This window comes from Wolffia australiana, chromosome 5 (genome assembly GCF_029677425.1).
Source record: "Wolffia australiana isolate 7733 chromosome 5, ASM2967742v1".
Lineage (NCBI taxonomy): Eukaryota > Viridiplantae > Streptophyta > Magnoliopsida > Alismatales > Araceae > Wolffia > Wolffia australiana.
Window position 1 is genome coordinate 3,492,177 of NC_135839.1, and position 23,973 is coordinate 3,516,149.

Sequence of the window (23,973 nt, forward strand, 5' to 3'; positions counted from 1 at the left end):
AAAGAGTGGAGATTCAAGACCGCCGCACGTTGCCGGCTTCACAGCCGCAGCTCCAGCTACGCACTCCGCTCTCCGCAGCAGCCGCAAATCGCCCGTCGCCCATTGCCGCACGTTGCCAACTTCGCAGCCGCAGCTCCAGCTCCGCACTCCGCTCTCCGCAGCAGCCGCAAATCGCCCGTCGCCCGTCGATTATAGAGTATAGACTCAAATGTAGAGTCCCTGACCTAAAATAATATGTTTCCCGCTACGCATACATGTTCCATTATCCGATATCCGTACGCCATATCGGATAACAAAACACAGGAAAGTATAATTTTGCTGAACGGGGACGGATAACGGGCTCGTAACGGATAACGTCCGGATTCTTTTCCGTATTCCGATATCGATATCCGATAACGGACACCAGATATCGACTACGATATGACAGATGTCGAACAAAGTTTGAACGAAACGTATTTCGTAACGGATACCAGCTCCCAGTTTCGTATCCATTATCGGAACGGTCGCATCCTACCGGCTGAGTTTGAAAAATAGGATTAATCAACAACTGGTATTCTTTCTTTGTTGCATACCAGATAATATGAATCCAAATCTACCCACTTCATGATCCAAAAAAAGATCTTAAAATTTACTTGTCCCTTTAGCATGTGATACAACTCGGTTCTCGGCTAAGGAGAAAAATAAGTTTTCTGGACTGGAGTTGTATTCAATACCGGCAAACTGGTAGACTGTCTCATGAGGTAACCCCTACAGAAACCAATGGCGGTGTCGCCGTATCTTATAGGCCTTCTTTTTTATTACATTATAACATATTTGTCAGGGGACCTCCGAGGCTCTAATTGTCTCCGACCCCTTACATTATTATATATTCCCTCCATCTCTCTCTCATTCCCTTTCTTCATCTTCTCTCGATCTCTTTTTCATTTTCTCCGTATCTCTCCCCGTCGCGTTGTCTCTCTCTATCTCTCTGTCTCTGTCTCCTCCATTCCTATCATATCTTTCTCTCCGTCTTTCTCCCTTCCATTCCCGCCCATATATTTCTCTCTCTCCTTCTGTCTCTTTATCATTCCGCTCCATCTCTCTCTCTTTCTTTCCCCGCCATATCATTCTCTCTCTCTCATTACCTCTCTCTCTCTGTTTCTCTTTCCCCTCCATCTGTCACTCTCATTCCTTCTCCTATGTCCCAATCATCTTTTCTGTCTCTCTTTCTCCCTTTCTCTCTCTCTGAATATTGCCGCCCATCGATACTCAAGGAGGCAAACCGAGTCCCCAACGCCCCTTTAAATCGGCTCAACGCACTTCAAAGGGATTCCTCACAATTGAACAGTCCACTAACAGCACCCTCTCCCATTCTTCCCTCCCTCCCTCCCCGAGCAATCGTGGACACCATGGCAACCGTCTGATCTCCTGCGAGGGCGAGATGATCACCGTGCCGGAGCTTTACACCGTATTGGTAGCGGTGGTGCCGCTATACGTGGCCATGATATTGGCCTACGGCTCCGTCCGATGGTGGGCAATCTTCTCGCCGGAGCAGTGCACAGGTATAAACCGCTTCGTCGCCGTGTTCGCCGTGCCTTTACTCTCCTTCCACTTCATCGCCTCCAACGACCCTTACAACATGAACGTCCGCTTCATCGCCGCCGACTCGCTCCAAAAGATCATCTTTCTATTCGCGGCGGCGATATCTTACGCGCGCGGGGGCGCGACCCTCGACTGGGCAATCTCCGCTTTCTCGCTCGCCACCCTTCCCAACACGCTCGTCGTAGGAATCCCCTTGCTCACCGCCATGTACGGGGACTTCTCCTCCAGCCTCATGGTTCAGATCGTCGTTCTACAGTGCGTTGTGTGGTACGCGCTTCTCCTCTTTCTCTACGAGTACAGGGCCGCCCGAGCTCTTCTTCGGGCCCGTTACCCAGGCGCTGAAGTTGACTCTGTCGTCTCCGGTGACCCTTGCACGTCATCTGGCTGCTACGTGGCAAGGATTGTGCCAGGAAACGAGAAGACCATCGTTAGTTCGCCACAGAACTCGAAAGAGCTTCGTATGTTTGCGCGGAACGGAGACGCGTTGTCCGTCCCCCATGACGCTTCCAAGGAGATCCGCTTGACCGTCTCGTCCACGATAGGTACCTATTCTGCGACCTCAGCTTCTATTTTCTCGTCTAGAGTCAGTATGCGGCTGAAGTGCGACGTTGAAGAGGATGCCGTCAACCGTTCGGATACGCTTTGATTGTACTTTGGGACTGAACGATTCTACCGTTTAGTCCCGTTCCTGTCGAGGGAGTTTGGGGTGGAATTTGATGACAGCACAAAGAGGGAACGGGTTCTCCTCTGGGACATGGTCAGGACAGATGGTGGTTTTTGCTCCATCATCTTCCCTTCGTCATCCGTCCACAATCCCGACTCGTTAACGAAAACTGTAATCTTCAAACGCCATTGAAGCCGTTAACTAGGAGGAGATGACGTTGAGCCTGTTCCCGATCATAGCTGAGTTCTTTGTGGTTCTTTCTTCTGAATCTTGTTGACCCATTTGTCTGCAGCGGAAGGGGAAGGAAGTGAGGAAAGATCTAGCTCACCGACGGCGGAGGCGGTGGTGGGGAACCTTCAGCAGACGCCAATAGCTATGGTGATGACGAAGCCGATACTGATCACGGTGTGGAGGAAACTCATTCGAAACCCAAACACATACTCCAGCCTTGTAGGCTTGGTCTGGTCTCTCATCTCGTTCAGGTAAGTTCAGACATCAACTCCCTGAAGAGAAAAGTCTACGAGGAAAAGTAGTTCCCTTGCTATCAGCTAATACAATTTTTCGTCTTTCTGTGATGATTTGGATTCCTCACTCGTTCAGGTGTCATATTCGGATGCCCAGAATACTGGATAAGTCAATCTCTATCCTCTCCGATGCTGGGCTGGGAATGGCCATGTTCAGCCTTGGTGCGTTTGAAGCTTCTCCTTTACCCATTCTATTTTTTTGTCCTCGGTGGTAAATACTCAAATTCAAGCGAAGACCACTGAGCTCAAAGCCATCGCTAAAAGAAATGACCATAGTTCTGTTTTAATCTCCAACCAACCCACATTCTGACTGGTATTATGTTAAGATTTAAGATCAAACTCACAACCATAGTATAGTTCTCTTGTCACCAACGTCTAAAAGTTTAGCTGATAGCAAGAACACTATTTCTATTCCCATGTCCAAGAAACTTGAAACCGAACTCTGACACTCCTTGAAGGTACAAGTGCCTACCACTATGCTAGATACTATAGTTTTCGCAAGTGATGCTGCTACTCTTCTTGACATTTAAGTTGGGGATTTTTCCCCCACGATAACAGTTTCTTTCATGTGATCTCCAGGCCTGTTCATGGGGCTGCAGCCTAAGATAGTAGCCTGCGGGAGATCGGCAGCCATCTTCTCGATGGCGATGAGGTTCATCGCCGGGCCGGCGGTGATGGCAGCGGTGTCTTTTGGTCTTGGCCTGAGAGGGACCCTTCTCCGCATCGCAATCGTACAGGTAATGAAAATAAAGGCTACCATTCTTTCACCTAAATCCAACTCTTACTCTGGTACCATCGTCAGGCAGCGTTGCCACAAGGAATCGTCACCTTTGTCTTTGCGAAAGATTATGACGTCCTCCCGTCGGTACTCAGCACTGGGTAAGACAGAACAAGAACCAAAAACATAGAACATTTTGAGGCAGATAAACTTTACTTTAACAGTCAATTTTTATGCAGGGTAATCTTCGGAATGCTGATTGCGCTGCCTATTACTCTCTTATATTATTTTGTTCTGGATCTCTGATATTTCTGGAGTTGAGGGTAGAACCAAGTTGCAGTGTCACTAGTGACGTGACCTGAAGAAGTCATATTGGTCGGCCTTTCAAATTATGAAGCATGGCCGAAATCGCCGTTTCCTATTTAATGCTAGTCAACAGTTGATGATTGGGCAATAAATATCAACACGCATTGAGGGTGTTGAAAATGTAAAATCCCCCCATCATACGTTTTTAGGATTGTGGGGGTTGACTTCCCACATCCTATAAAATAGGATTGTGCCTACTTTCTCTTGTTTTCTAATCCCTATTCCAATAAAAGGTCCCCTATTCCTCTTGTTTTCTAATCCCTTGATCCCTTCCAGTTGAGTTTCTTGAAAGTTCATTTGAACTAGAAGTCTCTCCTTCATTCCCTCTCTCGTGGAGTCGGTGCTATCTTGAAAATGACGCGGCAACATGACAGGTGTGACAACAATGCCTCGGTGTTTTCCCTCATATGGGCGAGAGGGAGAGCGGGAGAGAGAGAAAGAAAAAAAAAGGCCGATAGTAATAACGAGTCAGAGCCTCCACATAGACAGAAGTCAGCACCAGAAGACCACTGCGCCAACAAGAGTTACGGCCTTCAGTCAGGATCTAATCCAGATTAGTTAGTAAAATTAACATATCTACTATACTCGTTAGAGAATTAGATGATAGGATTAAATATAGGATTAAATATAGAATAGGATTAAACCTAGACGGTCAGGATTAAATCTAGTTAGGATTATAACGGCTAGGATCATAATGGGTCCACTGCACCGATCGACGGACGAGATCGGTGCGCCCATTTAGTTACAACGGTCCAGATATAACCAATCCAGCGTTTTAAAGAAAGGGATCACTGCACCGATCAACGGACGTGATCGTTGCACCCGATTCATTATAACGGTGCAGATTATATCTGAATTCAAATAAATATATCCGTTGCATTCTGTTACAACGGATGTATCTCAAACAACGCCTACTTACTATACTTACACTCTTATACGAGTTATAAAAAAACAGATCACTGTAACTATCCATCTATGGATGAATAACACGATCTTAACTACTTCGTGTCTTGCCTCCTCTCCATCTCTTCTGTCTCCGTTCTCTCAAGTGTACGAGGATCCGTTTCTTCACAGATAGAAACAGAGACAAGGCCAAAGAGACACATTAATAAATAGGTGGATAGAGAGAGAATAACGTTGTAGTGTATAGGTTTCGGATTAATTTGGATCAGCGTCATGAACGGAGCCCACGAATATGGCTATAACGTCCACTCTCAGCCTCTGGCTTTGCTGCTTCCATGCGTATTATTGCAGTTATTTTAACGATGGAAGAGAGTTCTCGTTTGATTTATGTTATTGAGAGAGATGCGGGTACGGAAAGTATTAGTTTAACTATGATATATTGTATTCCGCCTATAACGCAGAGCCACTCATACTCGCTCCCACATCTGGTGCTGTCTGTGGTGGGTTCTTAGTCTGATTTTTCTTCCAGCGCAAACAAGGACTCTTATTTAAATCTCTGAACAGTCTCGATGGATGTAATATATTTTCATCTCGCACTATTGTTCTCTAAATTCTCAAAAAACAAGTTTCTTAATGGGGTGTCCAAATGTCAAGTCTCCTCTCCTTGGCTGCTTTTAATTTTCAGCGCCGCCTCTACACCACGAATCTCAAAGCAGAACCCTCAAAGGGAACGTTATGTTTTTTTTAAATTATTTTTTCCGCTTCGTTGAGCTCGCCTCATGCATTGGACTCTAAAACTTGATAGTACACACCTTAAATGGCTCAGAGAAGGGTTGAGTTCGATACTAAAGATGCAACTTATTTCATAAACTTTAGCTATGTGGCTTTGTCAAAACCATTTGGATCAGACCCAAGAATAGAGCCCAGTGATAGGGCTACCTCGTCCAATCTCACCCTCTGGCCTCGATGCTTCCGTGCGGATTTTTACAATTTTTTCATCGATAGAAAAGATTTCTCTCGTTTGATTTATGTTATCGACAGAGATGGGGGTACGGAAAGTATTAATTTAACTCTGATCTATCATTCTCTGCCTCTAGTAGCACAGTGGGTCCTCTAATGCGGAGGCACGCGCACTCGGTCGAATAATAAATAAATGGCATCTTTGTTAGAATTTTCTTTGTTCGAAGTGAAACTGTATAATCCCGTCTGTGATAGGATCTTTGTTTGAATTTTCTTTCAACTCTCCCAGTGTTTCTTTTTACTGTGAAACAGTCACACCACTGTTCAGTCAATCCAAAAAAAATCTTTCGTAATGCAAAGTGTCGTCCCCTCAACTTATCTAATTATTTTTATTTTTTCTGAAAGTACGCAATAATAAATGAGTGGCACCCATTTATGAACTTGGATTAAGGCCCTTCTGGCATGTGAAAAAGAGGTAGTTGGCTTTACGAGTGCTATAAAAGTGGAAAATGGTGCTTGCTAGCCCAATATTTTTATTACAAAAAGTGCGAGAAAAATGCATCAACTTTTCCTTGGAAGGATATCCAACTATATGCTTCATTAATGAAACACCTTAAATATAGTATGTACATAGCGAATAATACAGTTTCACTTTATTCATGCTAACATCTCCAGTTGTTTGTTATCGAGGCAAAACATTTTGGAGTGAAATACATTGAGTTCCTTTGTTAAGAAAATTGACGTTTGACTGTGAGGTCAAAACATCTTAAGTTATTAGGCCAGGAATATTAGAATATCATATGTTTCAAATCAAAATTTGGCAAAAATCAGAAATATTTTCAGATCAATTGCAAGGGAATCTGTATCAGGATCACATAATACATCATTAGTTAACAAAATACCGGGAATCTAATGTCGGACTTGAGACCTAAATTTCTAATCAAATTGTAATATTATTTTCTTGGGTGTTTCTGGATTACCAACATTTTAATATCATTTTACTTTTGTTCAAAACCTCAACTTAGAAGATAATGTTTCTCGCCACATCAACCAACCTGTGGTTTAGTCACTTGTGCATAAAGGACCAAAAAAGGTCATTCGAAAACATTTCAGTAAATCAAAGTTAAACAGGAAAATAATAACTGTGATATCGAAACCAAGAGAAATCACAGAGAGTTGATAAGACGACCATATATCATCCATATTCCTAATTTAATGAGCAGAAGACTCTAGGTGCAGGTCAGAAAAGTTATATTTTCTATTGATTTCGAAAACAAAAATATACGTCAGTTTCCAGTAAATCGGTCATCTCTTTTCCAATTTCTCTTCTATATTGGACGAAGGTGGAGTGACAATGATATATCAAAAAAACTAATTTCTTAAAATACTGGAAATACAATAAGTATCATATATAGAAACTAAGTGGAAATCAAAATTTTTGATTCTGTGATATTTCATTGAGAATTATTTTGCATGAAAGCTGGAAAACATTATGAATATTTATTTAGATCAAAAAAAATATTTATTAATTTTAAATATTTTTTATATCTCCCAGTTCATTTTTCAATTTTTTTCAAGATAAATCATCATTTTTTGAACTATAAAATAAAAAATTTAGTTATTAAACGCTATTATGGTGTCATGTATAAGCTACTGAAAGTAATTCTTTGAATAAGAGGTATTGAATTGTGAGGTGATTTGATAACGACATTTAAATTGAAATAAACATTGTTTGTAAGATTTTATAAATGACGAAAATAATAGGAACCGAGATTGAAAAAAGTTACATTTAGTTGCTAGTTTGTATATACAAATCTATTCAACTTGATGTGCAATATATCAGAATCAGCTGATGGATGATGTAGAATAACTTCTATAAAAATGTGGAGAGATTTGACTTAAACTATACAATAAGTTTATTGTATAATCAATTTGATATATTATTTTATAATATTTTATGAGAGATATTATATAAATAGATTGACAGACTGCATGAAGAATAAGATGCAAGAGAGATATGATCTTACTGCCCTGTAATATTTACAATGAAGGAGGTATAAATGTTGGGGGGCCAATTCTTAAGTAAGATTTTTAGATTGTCTTTTAAACAAAATAAGAACATAATAGATTCATTATAGTTGAGGTAGATTAAAAAGTGTGTAAATCAGATATTTATTGCATAAAAGAATACAAAATTATTTTATCATAATTCTTAAATACTGAGGTATGTTAAAAGTAGGAAAAATAATGAGGAAGTTTTGGAAGAGGAGCGCCCATGAAATTTGTTAAAACGTTAAGGAATAAAAAACTTGGAGGAAACGTGGACAAAATATCAAGTCTATGGTTGAATGGGTAAATAGGAAAAGGATCCCATTTGAAAAATACCTTAAGTAGGAAAATTAGAGTTTTGTATTTTGGCTTATCAGTATTCATTGAAGAATAAATTGATGGCCTTGTTACATCAGTTGAAAGTCCAATATTAAAAAGAGGTTTAAGGTTACGAAATTGAAGCTCCACCTTTAACATGTATGGGATATTTAATAATTCTATAGTTTTACTTACACTCATATATCATTTTTATCAGCTATAATCCTTGAGATCATTTTATCACTATTTTAACAAATTTTGATTTTACTTCCCTCAGGCTTTGCTAGCATAAAAAGAAATAAGCACCACTTAATGTCTCTAAGAGCTTTATCATGAAAATATAAATTTGAAATGGTTTTCAAAAACTAAGATTTAGACTAATCCAGTGATAGCCAGATAATGAGGAATTGTTAACATAAATAATGGCTCTGAGATCCAGCTTTCAATGAATAAAGCCATCAATAAACATGATATATTATAAAATAATTATTTTACAGCATAACAAACCATAATATTGAAATATTAGTTTATTGATCCCCATAATGTTGGCCCTTTCCTGCATTCAAGTTTTCCGTCGGTCACATTACTCAAATATTTGAACTATGTACTTAAGTCTAGTTTCACAGTTTCCTTTCTTCCTGCTTCATTGTCAAACACTTGCTCATAAAATATGGTTAAAATAATGAGTACCTTGACAAAATCCATCATAATGAGCCTATCACTTCTAACAAAATATTGCTTTCGTAGAGTAAGTGGCTTAATACGCATCTACGATGACATCTGAGCAAGATCAGCCCATTTCTACCTGAAAGGTAACAACTTGGGAAGATGAACATAGTCATGTCTATAATATTCTTTTAAACTAAATAATGAGATTTTAATTAGAAAACCATCATATTAAAAATACCTTCTTATGGTTTATCATAGGCTACATAGTCAAAGAACAAGGTTCATGAACTAGTCTTCTATTTAGAGTTATTTTAGTACAACAATCTCATTCCCTTTGGTACTTGGTAAGAAATTTCATTTGGATATTAATGTTTATATGATATTCCTATAGCAAATAGACATGCACATATCCTTCGATGAAACTTTTTAAATAATCCCTAGGCATTACATGTGCACAAGCTGAGGTGTTTTAACCATTTATTGTAACAACTGTATGTGTAGTAATTATGATGATTTTATTTTTTTCCTATTTCTATGATCCATTCCAAGATACCATCTATCTGTTTATTCCCAATTTTGCATAATTCACTTAAAGGAACTTTTAGACCGAATTTCATACATCTAAATTGATACCTTACATGACCACCTAGACTTTAAAATTTTTAAATATTCATGATATCAAATACTTAATTATATTATTTAATCCATGACTCATTTCAACTTAGAGATTCACTAAAAATGAGCTTATTGTTATCCTACATCCAAACTTTTACATTCAAATGTAACACAACTAGTGATAAATAGATAGAATTAATGAAATCAAGTCCTTCTGCATTCAGAAAAATATATATTTCATAATAATCTGAAAATGCCAGTGCCCAACTACTACTCAACTTATACAGTTTCATCTACACTATTTAAACACAAATATAAACTATATTCATGATATCATATATTTAGTTATATTTTTAATCCATTACTTACTTCTACTTGGAGATTCATTAAAGTGTGGGATTCTGGTTCTCCTATTTCTAAAATCCTAAATACAAATATAACATAATAGCAAAAAATATATAGAATTAATGTTATCAAGCCCTTCTGCATTCAGAAATATATATTTTTGATAATAACCTGAATATGCAAGCACCGAAATACTAAACTTGAAAATATTCATCTACACTATTGATACACAAATATAAAGTAATACAAATTGATATGTCTTTATTGATGAAATAAATATTATAGAAAATTCATTAGTGATATTCAAGTATTATAGGACAAGTATTAGATGTTCCGATGGAGTATTTTATTGTGGCCTAGATTTAGGTCATCTACATCCCTAAAATATTTTTTAATCAAATTAAGTTTTAAAAAGGTAATTTTTAAATTTTAAACTTAGAAAAACACAGAATGCTGCTAGTGGTTACTAAACAATTAAGCATTAGAGTTTAAACTTGTATCAATTCTACTCTTGAGCTGAATCAGTCAGTTTATAATAACCTAACTCAATGAAATAAATGTAGCTCATGATGAGTACATGGTATCCTCATAAACAACAATGATCAGGAATTTCATAATTTTTAGGATGTGAATATAGAGTGGCTATCATGAGACAATGCCTTAGATTGCTCCTGATTCAAACTTTAATATCTGAAGATCCAACCATTGGATTGAGCTCAAACTTTGAGAGCTAGCTCTTCATTGTATCCTTTCTCCCTCCATATGGATGGATTGATAATAGGAACCGCAAAACTAAAGAAAATTCAGGAATGCTTAGGGGTAAAAGTAGAATTGTTGCATCCTTTTACCTTAGGTATAAATCCCTAATTTTCTCTCTCTTTATTCATTCTTGGATGCTTGACCATATTCTGGAGTCAGAGGGGAGCTCTCTTTGGATAAAGTTTTATCCTTGTATTGTATTTAATTTTCAGTTTACATCTTCATTGATCTTGATTTGTGCTCTCCTAAATCGCCTTGGCTAGGGAAAAATGTACTAACCATTTTCTTTATTGAAGAAGGAAGCTAGGTAATCATCAGATTCTATTATCAGATGTAAAAATACCCTAAAAATTATGTGTCCCTTACCTCCCTCTAAATCTCTACATTATTCACTAACCATTATTATTTAATACCTTATATTGAGTACTCTTCTTATATCATTTCACTTCTGATTATGGATCTTCTCTTGAGTACAAGATTGAATGAAGTGAAGACCTATATTCTCTTCATATTCTATCATTTCTTCTACCTCCCTCATCTCAATTATTTTCCCCTATGATCTCTGATGATCTACCCTTTTACTTAGAAAGGAAATCAATAGAGATCATTCCTATTCAATCTTGATGACCAGGTCTTCATTGAAAGTCATATCTAATCAAGATCAAGTCTATTGATATTCCATTCTAATTATCTTGAATTAAATCCTTGAACTCTGCTTCCCTGTGTACAACCCCTCAACTCATCATTTACATCTTAATTAAGAGGTTTCATTATAAATATTATTGTATAAGTTGATTACAAACAACAATAGTAATTAACATATTTAATTACAGTAAACTTCAGCTTATCATGGGGAACTTGTTCGACCCTTGACTATGCCACTCTGAGATCATTCTAAAGCCGTTCACGTGCCTGGCCTCCAGAAGTATCCAAGCGATCATGTTGGCCTGGGATCTGCACCTCATCTTCTTCAACTCTCCTTGAAAATCCAGAAGATCTTCTCACCATGAAGACTCTCTGCTTGGCCGAGATGAGAAGAGAACATAGCGGAGAGAAGGGGGTGCCCCTTCTCTATTTTTATTTTACTTAAGTTTTTTTCAAAAAACATGATAAAGTAAAATATATTCAACGATGTCATTATGATGTTATGTGTGTGACCCTCTAGGCCATGTATCATTCTAGTTAATAACTTAAATCGCCCCATAACAAGTATTGACCAACATTACTAATTATCTATATCAATATGTAGATTAACTAACTGCAGATTGATTTAACCCAATTGATAGGTTAAGTTTCCAACCAGTCAGTGGCCAATCTACACCTCATGCTCTAGAAGATAATGAGTAGTGTTTGTACTCTCTTATGGAACCTTTACCATCATGTGTTACTCTATATGTATAATCCATCATCGGCGTGAGACTCTCGAACGACTTAGGGTATGGTTGATCCTCAAACCCTTATCTGTCATTCGATTAGTATTGATGCGGAACAGGAATTATTAGAGAACTCCTTCTCCAATATCCTCACTACCCTGGCTTGGAATTTGCTACATCATCTTCCTTGAGTTATCTCCACTTACACTCGAACTATGACTTGCAAGTCGTAGTCCAAATGTAGTCGTCCATTCACGAGATGTAATTGGCGTCTTAGGTTAGTGGAACACTTATACAACCATGAGAGGAACAATCTGTCCTCGGTGTCACCACACTAATATCCACAAGATCAGGTCTAGTTATCCTATAGGTAGGATCAGGTAGTGTTATTCTATCTGGATAATTCAATCTCTATCTCGACTATCTATTGAATATGAATATTTAGATACATGTTTTAAGACTAGTGATCTATGAATTGTGATATCATCATAATTCACTATGTCATTGCACATATTTATGGACTTTGTTATAAACTTCACACTAGAATAATAATGAATGTAATATTTTATTTAATGAACTTAAATAAATATGATGGTTAGATTTAGGTGGACCGCCACATAATATCCATCAGATTCGTGTAGTAAAAATATGATCTACTATCTAGGTGACTACAGGCAATATATTCCTGAAGAGATCACAGGTGTTCCTCTATTCTCTTCATATAACAGCCAATAAAACTGAATTCATCCATACCAATCCTTGGATGGTATTACACCAAACTATGAATCATCTTAATTCATGTTAGGATTGTGTAAACGAAACTTTAATCTCAGACACCTATGGCATCTTGTGAGAGGATGGTTGTATTTTGACAATGACCTATTAATTCTTGATCTTGCAATTCTAAATACTCTTAGTTCAGTTGCTGCTAGAAGTTCACAAATATGATTGATTGGCTAATATGGGATTATCTAGCCTCGGTCTAAGAGGAGACAGCTCAAGAAGGCCAAGTGATAAAGTCTTCGGCCAAGGTAGTTAAATGTTGAAGAAGAGTTCCTAGAAGATTCTGAATGCATAAGTACTAACCCAGATGAATGATTAGCATTAGAGTTTTGACCATATCAAGTGGATGAGGGACTATACGTACACGGTAAAGGATAACAGAAAAGTTCCACAAATGACTTGAAACACGCTCCTTTATATCTTATATAGCACAAGGTGTAGCTTAGCACCACATGGGCTGGAGACTCAACTTATCGATTGGGTTAAATTTTGGGGTTCTTTTTTAGAACGCCAACTTAATACAAATAGGGGACATGTCAGAATGAAATTCACTGATGACAGAATTGTTTTGGACTCTTTCCCTTGTTCTCCTTTCTCCTATTAGTTTCTCTTAATTCTGAATGTGATTCAAACAGCATAACATTCTGGTCAACATGAAGGAGGTGAATCGACAAATAGATGATGCTCGCTTGAGCATCTCAACACATCTCACTTATGGACCCAATAAATCTCTGACGTTGTATATGCCCACATGATTTGATCAATTGTTTGATTGATGTTGTTTTGATTCCAATATGTGTCCTCCACTGTAGAAACCATTTTGTGTCATCCTGCTCAAGGCCATAGAACGCAACACCCCTCTCGACCCGCACTAGCATATACTCTCTTGTGTTTTTTTGAACCACAAACTCAGTATCACATCCCTCTTGATTGTCTTCTGACTCAACTGGGCTAAATACATGGTGAAAGGCAAACTATATTTATTATAATGCATTTTGATGATGTATACTTACGCACATCAGTTTTAAGCATGGAATTGTGTGCACTTAGAACAAAGCAACTATCCACAATTTGAATTTTTAAAGTAGAGATATATGGGAGTGTGGAACCCCTAACTAAAGTAATCTACTATTTTTTGAGTTTTGAGAGCTTGCAAGATGAAAGGTCTCATCTTATAGAAAGGTTGTCTAAGCCCTTATATGATAAGCTATAAAAGCACAAAAGTTACATTTAATTCCTCAAGTATGTCTGAAGGAAATAAGATACTCATTTTTGTGTAATAGTATTTTAGGTGTCCAGCCATTTTTAATTTTTTTAATTTATTCTGGTATGTTTTGGTTTGTTTTGCCGTAAATGGCATGCATTAGGACTGTCCTATAACTTTGAATTGCGACACCTAAACCAAACCAAATCACATCCCCTTTCCATTGATGCTAGACACAAAATCAGATCGAAAATGCATTTAGAGGCTCTTGATAGTTGCTTATTTATATGTACCACAAAAGCAAATGAGAGAACAGTAAGATCGGCTAGGAATAACAATAGAAATAAAACTAACTATCCTGTCCAAAATTTTCGATAGCATTGCAAGAACTTGGGACATTATCACTCTTCACACCAGAAATGCTAATTAAAGCCCAATCAAGGAAGCAGGAAGAGCAAATGAAAACCTACCAAACTTATTCAATGATTACCTACAAATTATTAATTTTAAGTTGCTAATTATGATGCACAACAAGAGAAGTTGGATCAATCGTATTAAAATTTTGATGAGAAAGCTGGAATTGGCTATGACACAACAGATTGAACAGTAAAACGAAAATATTTATGATAGAAAATCAGCGCAAATTATAATTATTAATCTCAGAATCCAAGAAATGGAACATATCTTGAAGGAATTGGTGAAACATTGGTTGTATTTAAAAGCATAAATATACAATGATGCATTGAGCTTGATATATAAAAGATGGCTAATAACAAAATGGACAGAAATATTACGAACTATAGTGGAAAGGAAGACTACACATGTTTGATCAACATCAAAGTGCTATCTACGCCCTAATGGAAAATGCTAATTGTTCATTTAAGTGGCTAAGGAATAACCTAAGATGGGGGGTAAATTAGGTTATCCAGATATATTATTATTATTATTTAAAAAAAAACTAACCTAGGAATTTTCTACCTTGGAAATGAGGTAGAGGAAATGGGTGACACAATTTTTTTTCGACAGCTTAGGCAAATTCTTAATATTGTTTGGGGGTATCCAACCTGAAGTGATGATGTGCCCTAACCATGTTTGTGTGAATGGTCCCCAAGCAAATCACTTAACAGAGAGTTGAACAAGGATACCAAAAAAAGAAAAAAAAACAAGAAGCTCTGTTGTCCTAAACCCCCAGAGTCTTCCATGGAACAATGTCACTTGACCTTATTCAACTTGGCCCTCAAATCCTACTTCTCATGTCACCAAAGCCTTAATCTAATAGAACAGAAAGATCTAGCAAGAACAGTATATCTTCTTGTCAACAACACTTAGTATAATATTCAAGACAAGGCCTTATTTCATGTATTTTAACAGGAATATTTTTAGATCGTAAATTTATTAGTTCAAGGATAAAAAATTTCAAATGTAATTATGACTTGTTTGTAGCAATACCTCTATGTTTGTGGTCATTCTTTCCTCGAGTTATATTCCCCTTTGTTTTTCTCTTTAGATGAAATTTCTTGATTCGTGTTTGACCTTCGGTGCTTAAAACTAAAATATCCTTTCAATTTCTGCACCAAATGAAACGATCCTCCTGGAATAATTTTTTAATACAATTACAAACAACTATTATCTAATATAAATCTTGACAATCAAGTCAAATAAATTTCTAGAGGTCTATCTTTCCACCTTCTGAGTCAAACGTCCGATTGCTCTGTGTCCAAGTTCAAACCCCAGAAACTCTTTCAAAACTCAACCAAAATATGTGATTCCAAGTTCTATAGATTTGTATGGATGTAAATAATTATTTCTAAGTTTAACAACATCTCAAAGTTGGTGCAAAATCACAAAATCTGTATAAAAGATTGTAAGCTTTTCATAAGTTGGAGCACGTGCAAACTTCAGAGGTCAGCCTTCTTACCTTTGAATCTTGAATCTCCGTGCACTGAAAATCACAATTCCCTGTTCTATGGACTTGGATCAATGTTAGTAACAAATATCCTTTTGAGGAAATTTTGAAAAAAAACTTTAAATATTTATCTATATATCTCTGTATCTATCCATCCATATATCTATCCATCTATCTCTATATCTGTCTATATCTATCTATATATATATATCTATCCATCCATATTTCTTCAATAATTTCTTCTTCTTCGCCTGATTCTCTTTCGTACACGCCCAGTCAGATCAAGCTTCAATGATGCCACGGTCACCAAATCCAAACCCCAGACTACGGCTCTGACCTGCAATCCGGCCCAGTCAGGGTGAGAGTCTTCATGTACGACCTCCCACCAGAGTTCCACTTTGGGCTGTGGACGGACCTCGCTGCCGGCGCGTCGCTGACCTACCCTAGTGGGCTGAACCTACAGCATATCATCAAGTACTGACTGACCCTTGACCTCATGTCCCCGTTGAGCTAGTGCCGCGCCTGCGGTGCGGTCTGATCAACGACTCAAGCAAGATGGACGTGGTCCTCATGCCCTTCTTCTCCTCCCAAAGCTACAACCGCCACTCCAAGATCATCCCCCCCAGAGATGTAGAGCAAGAAAAGGCGGTTGTAGAATGGGTTGATCGACTTCCTAGTCGAGCAGTGAGAGCGAAAGAGATTGGGCAGCTGAGATCACATCATCGTGTTGCATCATCCCAACAGCATGATCGACTCCAGGTTGAAGCTCTTCCCCTGCATGTTCATCCTGGCAGACTTTGGCAGGTATCCTCCAAGCATAGCCAATGTTGTCAAGGATGTCATTGCATAGTATAAGCACGTGGTTAGGATCTTCCTGAACGACTCCATAGGGTACCAAGGCCTTCCGACACTGCTCTCCTTCCAAGGCTCCATCTACAAGAAAGATGTAAGCTTTCTCGGCTTCCATCCATCTATCCATCTGTCTATCTATCTATCTCTCTATCTATCCATCCATGTATCTATCTATCCATTTACTTCTATATTTATCTATAGCTATCAATATCTATATCTATCAGTGATTAAAATATTTATGTAGCCTTTGGACTGTGATTCTCAAAGGGCAAGGAGAATGAGGGTATGTAATTAGGGCTGAAACTATATATATGGACTTAAAAATCCAAAACGGCATAATTATCCGTAATGTGCAACACCTATATGTTCAAAATACATTTCAAGTTTTAAGAGTAAAAATATCTGTAATGCCAACAATTTCAGTATTAAAATATTGGGAAACTTTCAGGTATTTTTACTACATAATTTTAATCAAGATATCACCATTGCATAGCAATATTTTCATGTAACTAATTTTTTTAAAATCACCAATAAATTTAGCCTTAATACCTGAAAGTAGTAATTGGGAATTCAAAAATTTATAAGACTAAAAAAATGAAGCCAAATTCAGAAAAATATTTATCTTCATGTCATAGACAATACATGTTTTAAATACATGATTTGACTTGTTCACCAAATGGTGAAACTAAGTAAACTTTTGATATAACTAAGGGTGTTATTTTATCTTGAATTATAATAGGTCAACTAGTGGACTGAGGACCTATTGTGGTTGATGACAACCCTAGTATACATGGAAAGGTACCCAGAACCCTAGATAAAGAAAAATTCCACAAACAACAAGCATAGCGATGGAGGCAAATTGTGCAGTAATTTTTAATTGTCTTTGAATTTTTAACTTGCCCACAATCAAATAAATTTCATATGGAACATTAGTTAACTAAGTGTAACTAAGTAAGCTAGAAAAATACTTATATATATTAAGAAGATAGAGAGAGAGAGAGATAGAATAAGTAATCATCTAACTATAATATAACTAAGTAACTGGTAAGATAAGTATACAGAGATATTAAGAGTGCATAAAGGGGTAATAATAGTAATTAAGAAGTATTTATATTAATATAAGATCATCTATAATTTATAGTACTACTAATATAGGTAAAACAGTTATTATAGAATTAATATGTGTATTTAAATGTTCTTAGAAATTTTTTATGTATTTTAATGGCCAATTTCTGAAGTTAAATGGTTGATTTAGTCCAAGATCTTGAAGGTGTGCGATTAAATGCCCGAGAGAGAGTCAGGATAAGACAGAAACAGATTTATAATTTTTTATATACTTATTTTATATTTGTTATGTATTTTTTGTAGTAGAAAAATTGGGTGAAACAGGCAGTTCTATCGAACGCCTCTTGGGTGTTCGAAAGAATTTCAGGCAGAGGTCGATTATGTAATTTTATATATTTTTTATATTATTATAGAGTCATTAAGAAGTAACTTATAGAATTCAAAAGTAATCATTGAACACATAAGATGTTTGATGAAATGCCAAGGCAAATTATGGTACAATATCCCTAAGAAACTCATCAATGTTTCGAGTGAATGACTAAAATCAAGCATTCAGAGTATATCAAGACATAGAAATCAACCAAAGAAAGTCATGAAGACCTGAATCGCCCTGATTTGACGAGAAAGGTTGGCGGCGCCAATCGACACCGCCTAGCTTCGTTGTGTGGTCTCCTTTGCTCGTCTCCTTCATCCTGGAAAAAATCCAAGGTGCTCCACGCATTCTTCGATGCCGTCCGGAGCTCTCCAGACTTTCTGCTCTCCACCAAATGGGCCCTCCGCCGCCGCATGGATCTTAGTCAAAGGATAGATGAATTTGGGGCCTTAGGGGTCCTCCCAGCCATTGGATGGACCTCCCAGGCCATCTAATGGAGGGAGACAGCTTTGGGGGTCCTCCCAGGCCATTGGATGGCCTTGCGGTCCGTCCCCCCCCCCAGCCAACAGCCGTGTCCAGCCGGCGATGTCAAATGGCCAAGGGCAAGGTTAGACAACTAGCCCGCGCCGTTCAATTGCCCTCATCTAGGTCCAACGGCTGCGATTAAATTGCAGACGTGGATGTGGATTAAGTGGTTTACCGTTCATCTGCCATGTCAGCACGCCCCGTTAGCTGCCCGTTAGTGCTCTGTCAGCTTCCTTTCATGTGATTTGTCTGCAAAAGGATCCTGCCAAAGGATCCCGATTCCTTTCACCGGCAGCCAATAGGAGCCCTGTATAAGAAATAAAATGAGATAAAATAAGGCAGGATAGATTTCACCGTCTGATCTTGTTTAAGAATATTGAACGGATTAGATCATATCCGCCTATTTAAAATAAGCCTGAAATGACACGGGCTTCGTGCCAGGTCAGCTCAAAGCCCAGTCATGGTTTTCACTAAAAATTAAATAAGATCACGGCCCAACGGGTGGCGATCTATCTTGTTATTTCTCAGCCAGGCCCGGCACAAAGCTGAAAGAGAGGATGGGATTTAATCCCACGTCGGGAAAACCAAAATTTCATTAGTCTACAAAAATTTCAGTGATAAGTTTAGTTTGAAAATAAAACACATCTCTCTTGTGACTCGAGTCCTTTGGCCTATGTGGGCTGATGCCGCACGCCATCAAGGATCATGGACAACGACTACCGCGCCGCCGGCCACTTTCGTCGAATCTCGGATGAAAATTGCTCGATTATCGCTTTTCGTTTGCATCGTTCTTTCTATCGTGTTTTATGTTTTCCCGTCTCGTGGTTGTGATTTCATCGCATTTGCGACGTGTCCGTACTTTCTTCATCGTCGACACGGGGAGGGACCCTTAGTAATTTTTGGACCCCTCCCTTGTGCCCGTGCTTCTTTGTTTTTTTCTTTTCTTGTCATTTCCATTTCCCCTTAATGTATAATTGGGGGCCCATTTATAAGGCCCCCTAATGGACCCCATTCTTCCCTCCTGTTGACCCACTATGGGGTGTTTGGCCTCTTCCCCACGTTGTAAGGGAAGAGGGGGAACGCCTCAACCGTTGTGGGCATCGTTTGGCCTCTTCTCCTTTATAAGGGAAGAGGGAGATGCCTCAATGGTTTCAGATCATGAAGAATAGAAGTTGATTTTTGAGAGAAAGAACTAGAGGGGCGGAGAGGGAGGGCCAAGCTGTGGATTGGGAGAAGAATTTGACCAGAAATCGGGGTGGATCATCGAGTACACTCCTCTCCTTCTTCTTCCCTGTGTTGAAATTCGCAGCCCATACCCCACGACCATCCACGGAATCGGACGCCACAACCTTTGCAGATCGCCTTCCGCGAACACCCACAGAAGAAGAAGTTGCTGGTAGGGATGGTCAGTCGTCATCCGTCACGTCACTCGTCACCGTGACGGTCCCTGACGGTGACGGTGACGGATCTGAGGGCTCGTGATGGTGACGGTGACAGTGACAAAGAACCCATGAGGGTGACGGTGACGGTGACGGGTATCCCAGGATGGTGACGTGACGATGATTCCGTCACGGTGACGTCTGTGACGGATTTTAATAAGTCTCCCTCTCTCTCTCTCTCTCTCTCTCTCTCTCTCTCTCTCTCTCTCTCTCTCTCTCTCTCTCTCTCTCTCTCTCTCTCTCTCTCTCTCTCTCTCTCTCTCTCTCTCTCTCTCTCTCTCTCTCTCTCTCTCTCTCTCTCTCTCTCTCGTTCTCTCCCTCTCTCCCTCTCTCGCTCTCTCTCTTTCGTTCTCTCCCTCTCTCGCTCTCTCTCCCTCTCTCGCTCTCTCTCTTTCGTTCTCTCCCTCTCTCGCTCTCTCTTTCTCTCTCGCTCTCTCTCTTTCGTTCTCTCCCTCTCTCGCTCTCTCTTTCTCTCTCGCTCTCTATCTTTCGTTCTCTCTGTCGCTCTCTCTCTCTCTCTCGCGCTCTCTCTCTCTCTCTCGCACTCTCTCGCAATCTCTCTCTCTCTCGCACTCTCTCTCCCGATCTCTCTCTCTCGCACTCTCTCCCGATCTCTCTCTCTCTCTCGCATTCTCTCCCGATCTCTCTCTCTCTCGCACTCTCTCTCCCGATCTCTCTCTCTCTCGCACCCTCTCTCCCGCTCCCTCTCTCTCTTGCACCCTCTCTCCCGATCTCTCTCTCGCACCCTCTCTCCCGATCTCTCTCTCTCGCACTCTCTCTCCCGCTCCCTCTCTCTCGCACTCTCTCTCTCTCACTCTTCTCTCCTGATCTCGCACTCTCTCTCTCCTGGACGTGCCGTTATGTCACATAACAATAACAATAACCTATAAAAATGAATAAAAATTCCGTCACCGTGACGGTGATGTGACGGTGACAAGGGTCCGCGTGACGGTGAGGGTTCGGTGACGGATTTTTTGAAAATCCTCGGACGTGTGACGTGACGGTGACGTGACGACCATTTCGTCACATCACCGTCCGTCACGGTTCGTCACCATCCCGTCACGTCCGGGGCGTCACGTCCCGGACGTGCCGTTCCCTAATTGCTCGAAAAGGCAGTGACCAGAGATCGGGAGAAGAATTGATCAGAGATTGGGGTGAATCCTCAACTTCACTCTCCTTCATTCCTCTGTGTTCACCCACGGTTCACTCTGCCGCCCAGATCCGGCGATCGACCGCGACTCAGACGCATCGACCGTCGCAAGATGAATTATGCGACCACCGGTGGAAGAGGAACTGATTGGGAGCACCTTGAATAGAGGACAAGAGGGGAAGAGACCAGGGGCCAGTGGAACACCGATTCCCCTCTCCTTATTCCTTCCTCTGCATTCTTCGGTGGAACAAATCGCCGCCCACATCTGGCGATCGGCCATGATTCGCACGCACTGATCGTCGCCCACATCTGTCAAAGTCCTGTCTTTGTAAATTCTTCAGTGGATTAATTAGCCGGCCCCATCCCCCGATCGACCATGACTCAGATGCCTCTTTGCCTAAGAGAGCACTCGTCATGCCACACCCACTCTGACCGTTGCAATTGTCGATGACTCTGCACCACGAGCTGGCCGACGAGGCACGCCATCCTCTCCTCTCCCGTCGCTCGTTTAATTATCTCTTGCAGTAAATTTTCATCTTGACTCCACCGTGCTCGGGCTAGGTAGGTACGAGAGGTTTTGAGAGAAAACTACAACTTTTGTGTGTCTTACCGGTACCGACGAGATCGTCCATTACGTGTGAGCCCTACGGGCTGCATCCGTTCGGCCGTAGACGCCTACGTCGCTCCGACGAGATTTGAGAGGCCACCATCGCCAACACCCGGCGACCCCGTCCTAGCTTGGAGCTTGGCGCCTCCCTCGAGTCGGAGCATGCACGTACGACACGTAGGACATTCATACTCGAATCGTAGTTACATCGACCCATTAGGATTAGCTCTGACGAGATTTGAGAGGCCACCATCGCTGACACCCGGCGACCCCGTCCTAGCTTGGAGCTTGGTGCCTCCCTCGAGTCAGAGTATGCATGTACGACACGTAGGACATTCATACTTGAATCGTAGTTACATCGACCCATTACGATTAGCTCCGACGAGATTTGAGAGGCCACCATCGCCGACACCCGGTGACCCCGTCCTAGCTTGGAGCTTGGCGCCTCCCTCAAGTCGGACTATGCACGTACGACACGTAGGACATTCATATTTTAATCGTAGTTACATCGACCCATTAGGATTAGCTCCGATGAGATTTGAGAGGCCACCATCGTCGACACCCGGCGACCTTGTCCTAGCTTGGAGCTTGGCGCTTCCCTCGAGTCGGAGTATGCACGTACGACACGTAGGACATTCATATTTTAATCGTAGTTACATTGACCCATTAGGATTAGCCGTCGGACGACGATACCATCGACGCTCAATACCTTTATCCTTTATCGACACCAAACCATCATATTCGGTGTCGACCGGACGACGTCCTAAATGACGTCCGACATCATAGGCCTACTTTTTAAGTCTCTCGTGAGGGGGCCTCTCTTTACACTAATGAGCTAGGCACGGCCATCTATTGGGGTCAATTGTCTGTGGTGCTCGCCGGCTGCTAGCTGGCATGAGTGCTCTGTGCGCTTGCAGGACAGCGGCTGGCTCGAGTACTGCTCTTTAACGCCATTCATCTGGCCTGCTATTAAGATAATTTTATCATTGTTATTACTATTATTTTATATGTTTATACTAGTTCCTTATCTCTTCCACCTATTTCCTTCTTCAAGTTCGATTTGTTCCCCGGAAAACATAGCCTGACATACTAGATAGAACATAAATTATATTTACAATGATTCAAAACATATTTTGTATTAGAAAATTCTTGGAATTGTAAATCATATGAAACTTTCACTAAAAATGCATTGTTTGATCATTTTCTCTGTTTTGTTCATGAGATGTAAAATTCATGTAAATTTGAAGATTATACACATGAAATGTTCCCAAAATGGCTTTAAAATGTGTATGATTATAAACCACATTTTGTATCTATCAAAGAGGGACAAATTCTAGAAGATGGATGATAACACCCTAATTTCGGTCTTTATTTCATGTTATTAGCATGATTTATGCATTTAAAAGGCTTAAATTTGGGTTGTCATCATATATTTACACAAAAATAATGCTTCCAAATAATTTATGATTTTTCCCTAATTTTCTGTTAATTATATAAATTTTTAAGGATTTATTGAAGCTCAAAATAATTATTTTTCGATGAAAATGGCACATTAAAAAGTTTATTTTGACATTTATCAACATGGGAATTAATCAGGGAATTTTCTAGAATTTTATAGAATTTTTTACGAATTTTTAGGAATTTTCTGGGATTTATTTCAAGAAGAAATGCATTTATTCTATGAAAAAAGGGCATATTTATAAGAGAAAAAAATGTATTTATGCAATTTCTAGACTTTTTGGGGCCTTTTTGCAACGTTTCGTTGCAAAAAGACCCTGAAAACAGCTCTCGGTCGCCACGGCAGGCGTAAAGATCCTATTTAAAATCATTCAGGGTTTTATTGCAATTTTTAATATATATTTTTAATGTTTTAGGAGAAATCGGAGGAGAGAGAGTGCGCTAGGGGCATATACGCAATTACTTTAAGGACTTTTCTGCAAAAAGCAATTCCCGGCTTTTTAAGGACTTTTCTGCAAAAAGGAGGATTCAAAATGCGCCAGCCAATGAGAGAGCGACACGTCATTGCGTGTTTAAAAACGAAACTAATAAATAAATCAATTTTAAATCCAATGGATTAAATTGGTTTAAAATTGATTTATTAATAACTTTTGATCCTGAAGTCCGATTGAGATGATTTTTTTATGGATTTGTTCGTCTTGATCCCCTCTTTCTATCTGTATGGTTGGATCATTCAGATCTAGCCTACATTGATAGATAAATATTAA

At 39.5% G+C, this 23,973-nt stretch overlaps 1 protein-coding gene across 2 annotated transcripts; it reads left to right on the forward strand.

The window, feature by feature from the left end:
• The first annotated feature begins 784 nt into the window (after window positions 1-784).
• On the forward strand, window positions 785-4,111 carry LOC144703711 (auxin efflux carrier component 3a-like). 2 transcript variants are annotated; one of them, XM_078575945.1, is made up of 7 exons: window positions 801-1,848; window positions 1,981-2,123; window positions 2,538-2,727; window positions 2,846-2,931; window positions 3,349-3,506; window positions 3,572-3,648; window positions 3,727-4,111. In XM_078575945.1, the coding sequence occupies exons 1-7, from the start codon at window positions 1,421-1,423 to the stop codon at window positions 3,791-3,793; spliced, it is 1,149 nt and encodes a 382-aa protein (XP_078432071.1). In that variant the 5' UTR covers window positions 801-1,420; the 3' UTR covers window positions 3,794-4,111. The 2 variants fall into 2 exon arrangements, with proteins under 2 accessions (XP_078432070.1, XP_078432071.1); XM_078575944.1 differs by having other exon boundaries at window positions 785-2,123.
• The last annotated feature ends 19,862 nt before the right edge of the window (window positions 4,112-23,973 follow it).

Bases quoted from the DNA above. Each gene is read 5' to 3' on its own strand.
- LOC144703711 (XM_078575944.1), top strand. From the start codon at position 1,421: ATGATCACCGTGCCGGAGCTTTACACCGTATTGGTAGCGGTGGTGCCG. The intron at 2,124-2,537 runs GTACCTATTCTG...ATTTGTCTGCAG, and splicing joins GACCGTCTCGTCCACGATAG to CGGAAGGGGAAGGAAGTGAG. The intron at 2,932-3,348 runs GTGCGTTTGAAG...TGTGATCTCCAG, and splicing joins AATGGCCATGTTCAGCCTTG to GCCTGTTCATGGGGCTGCAG.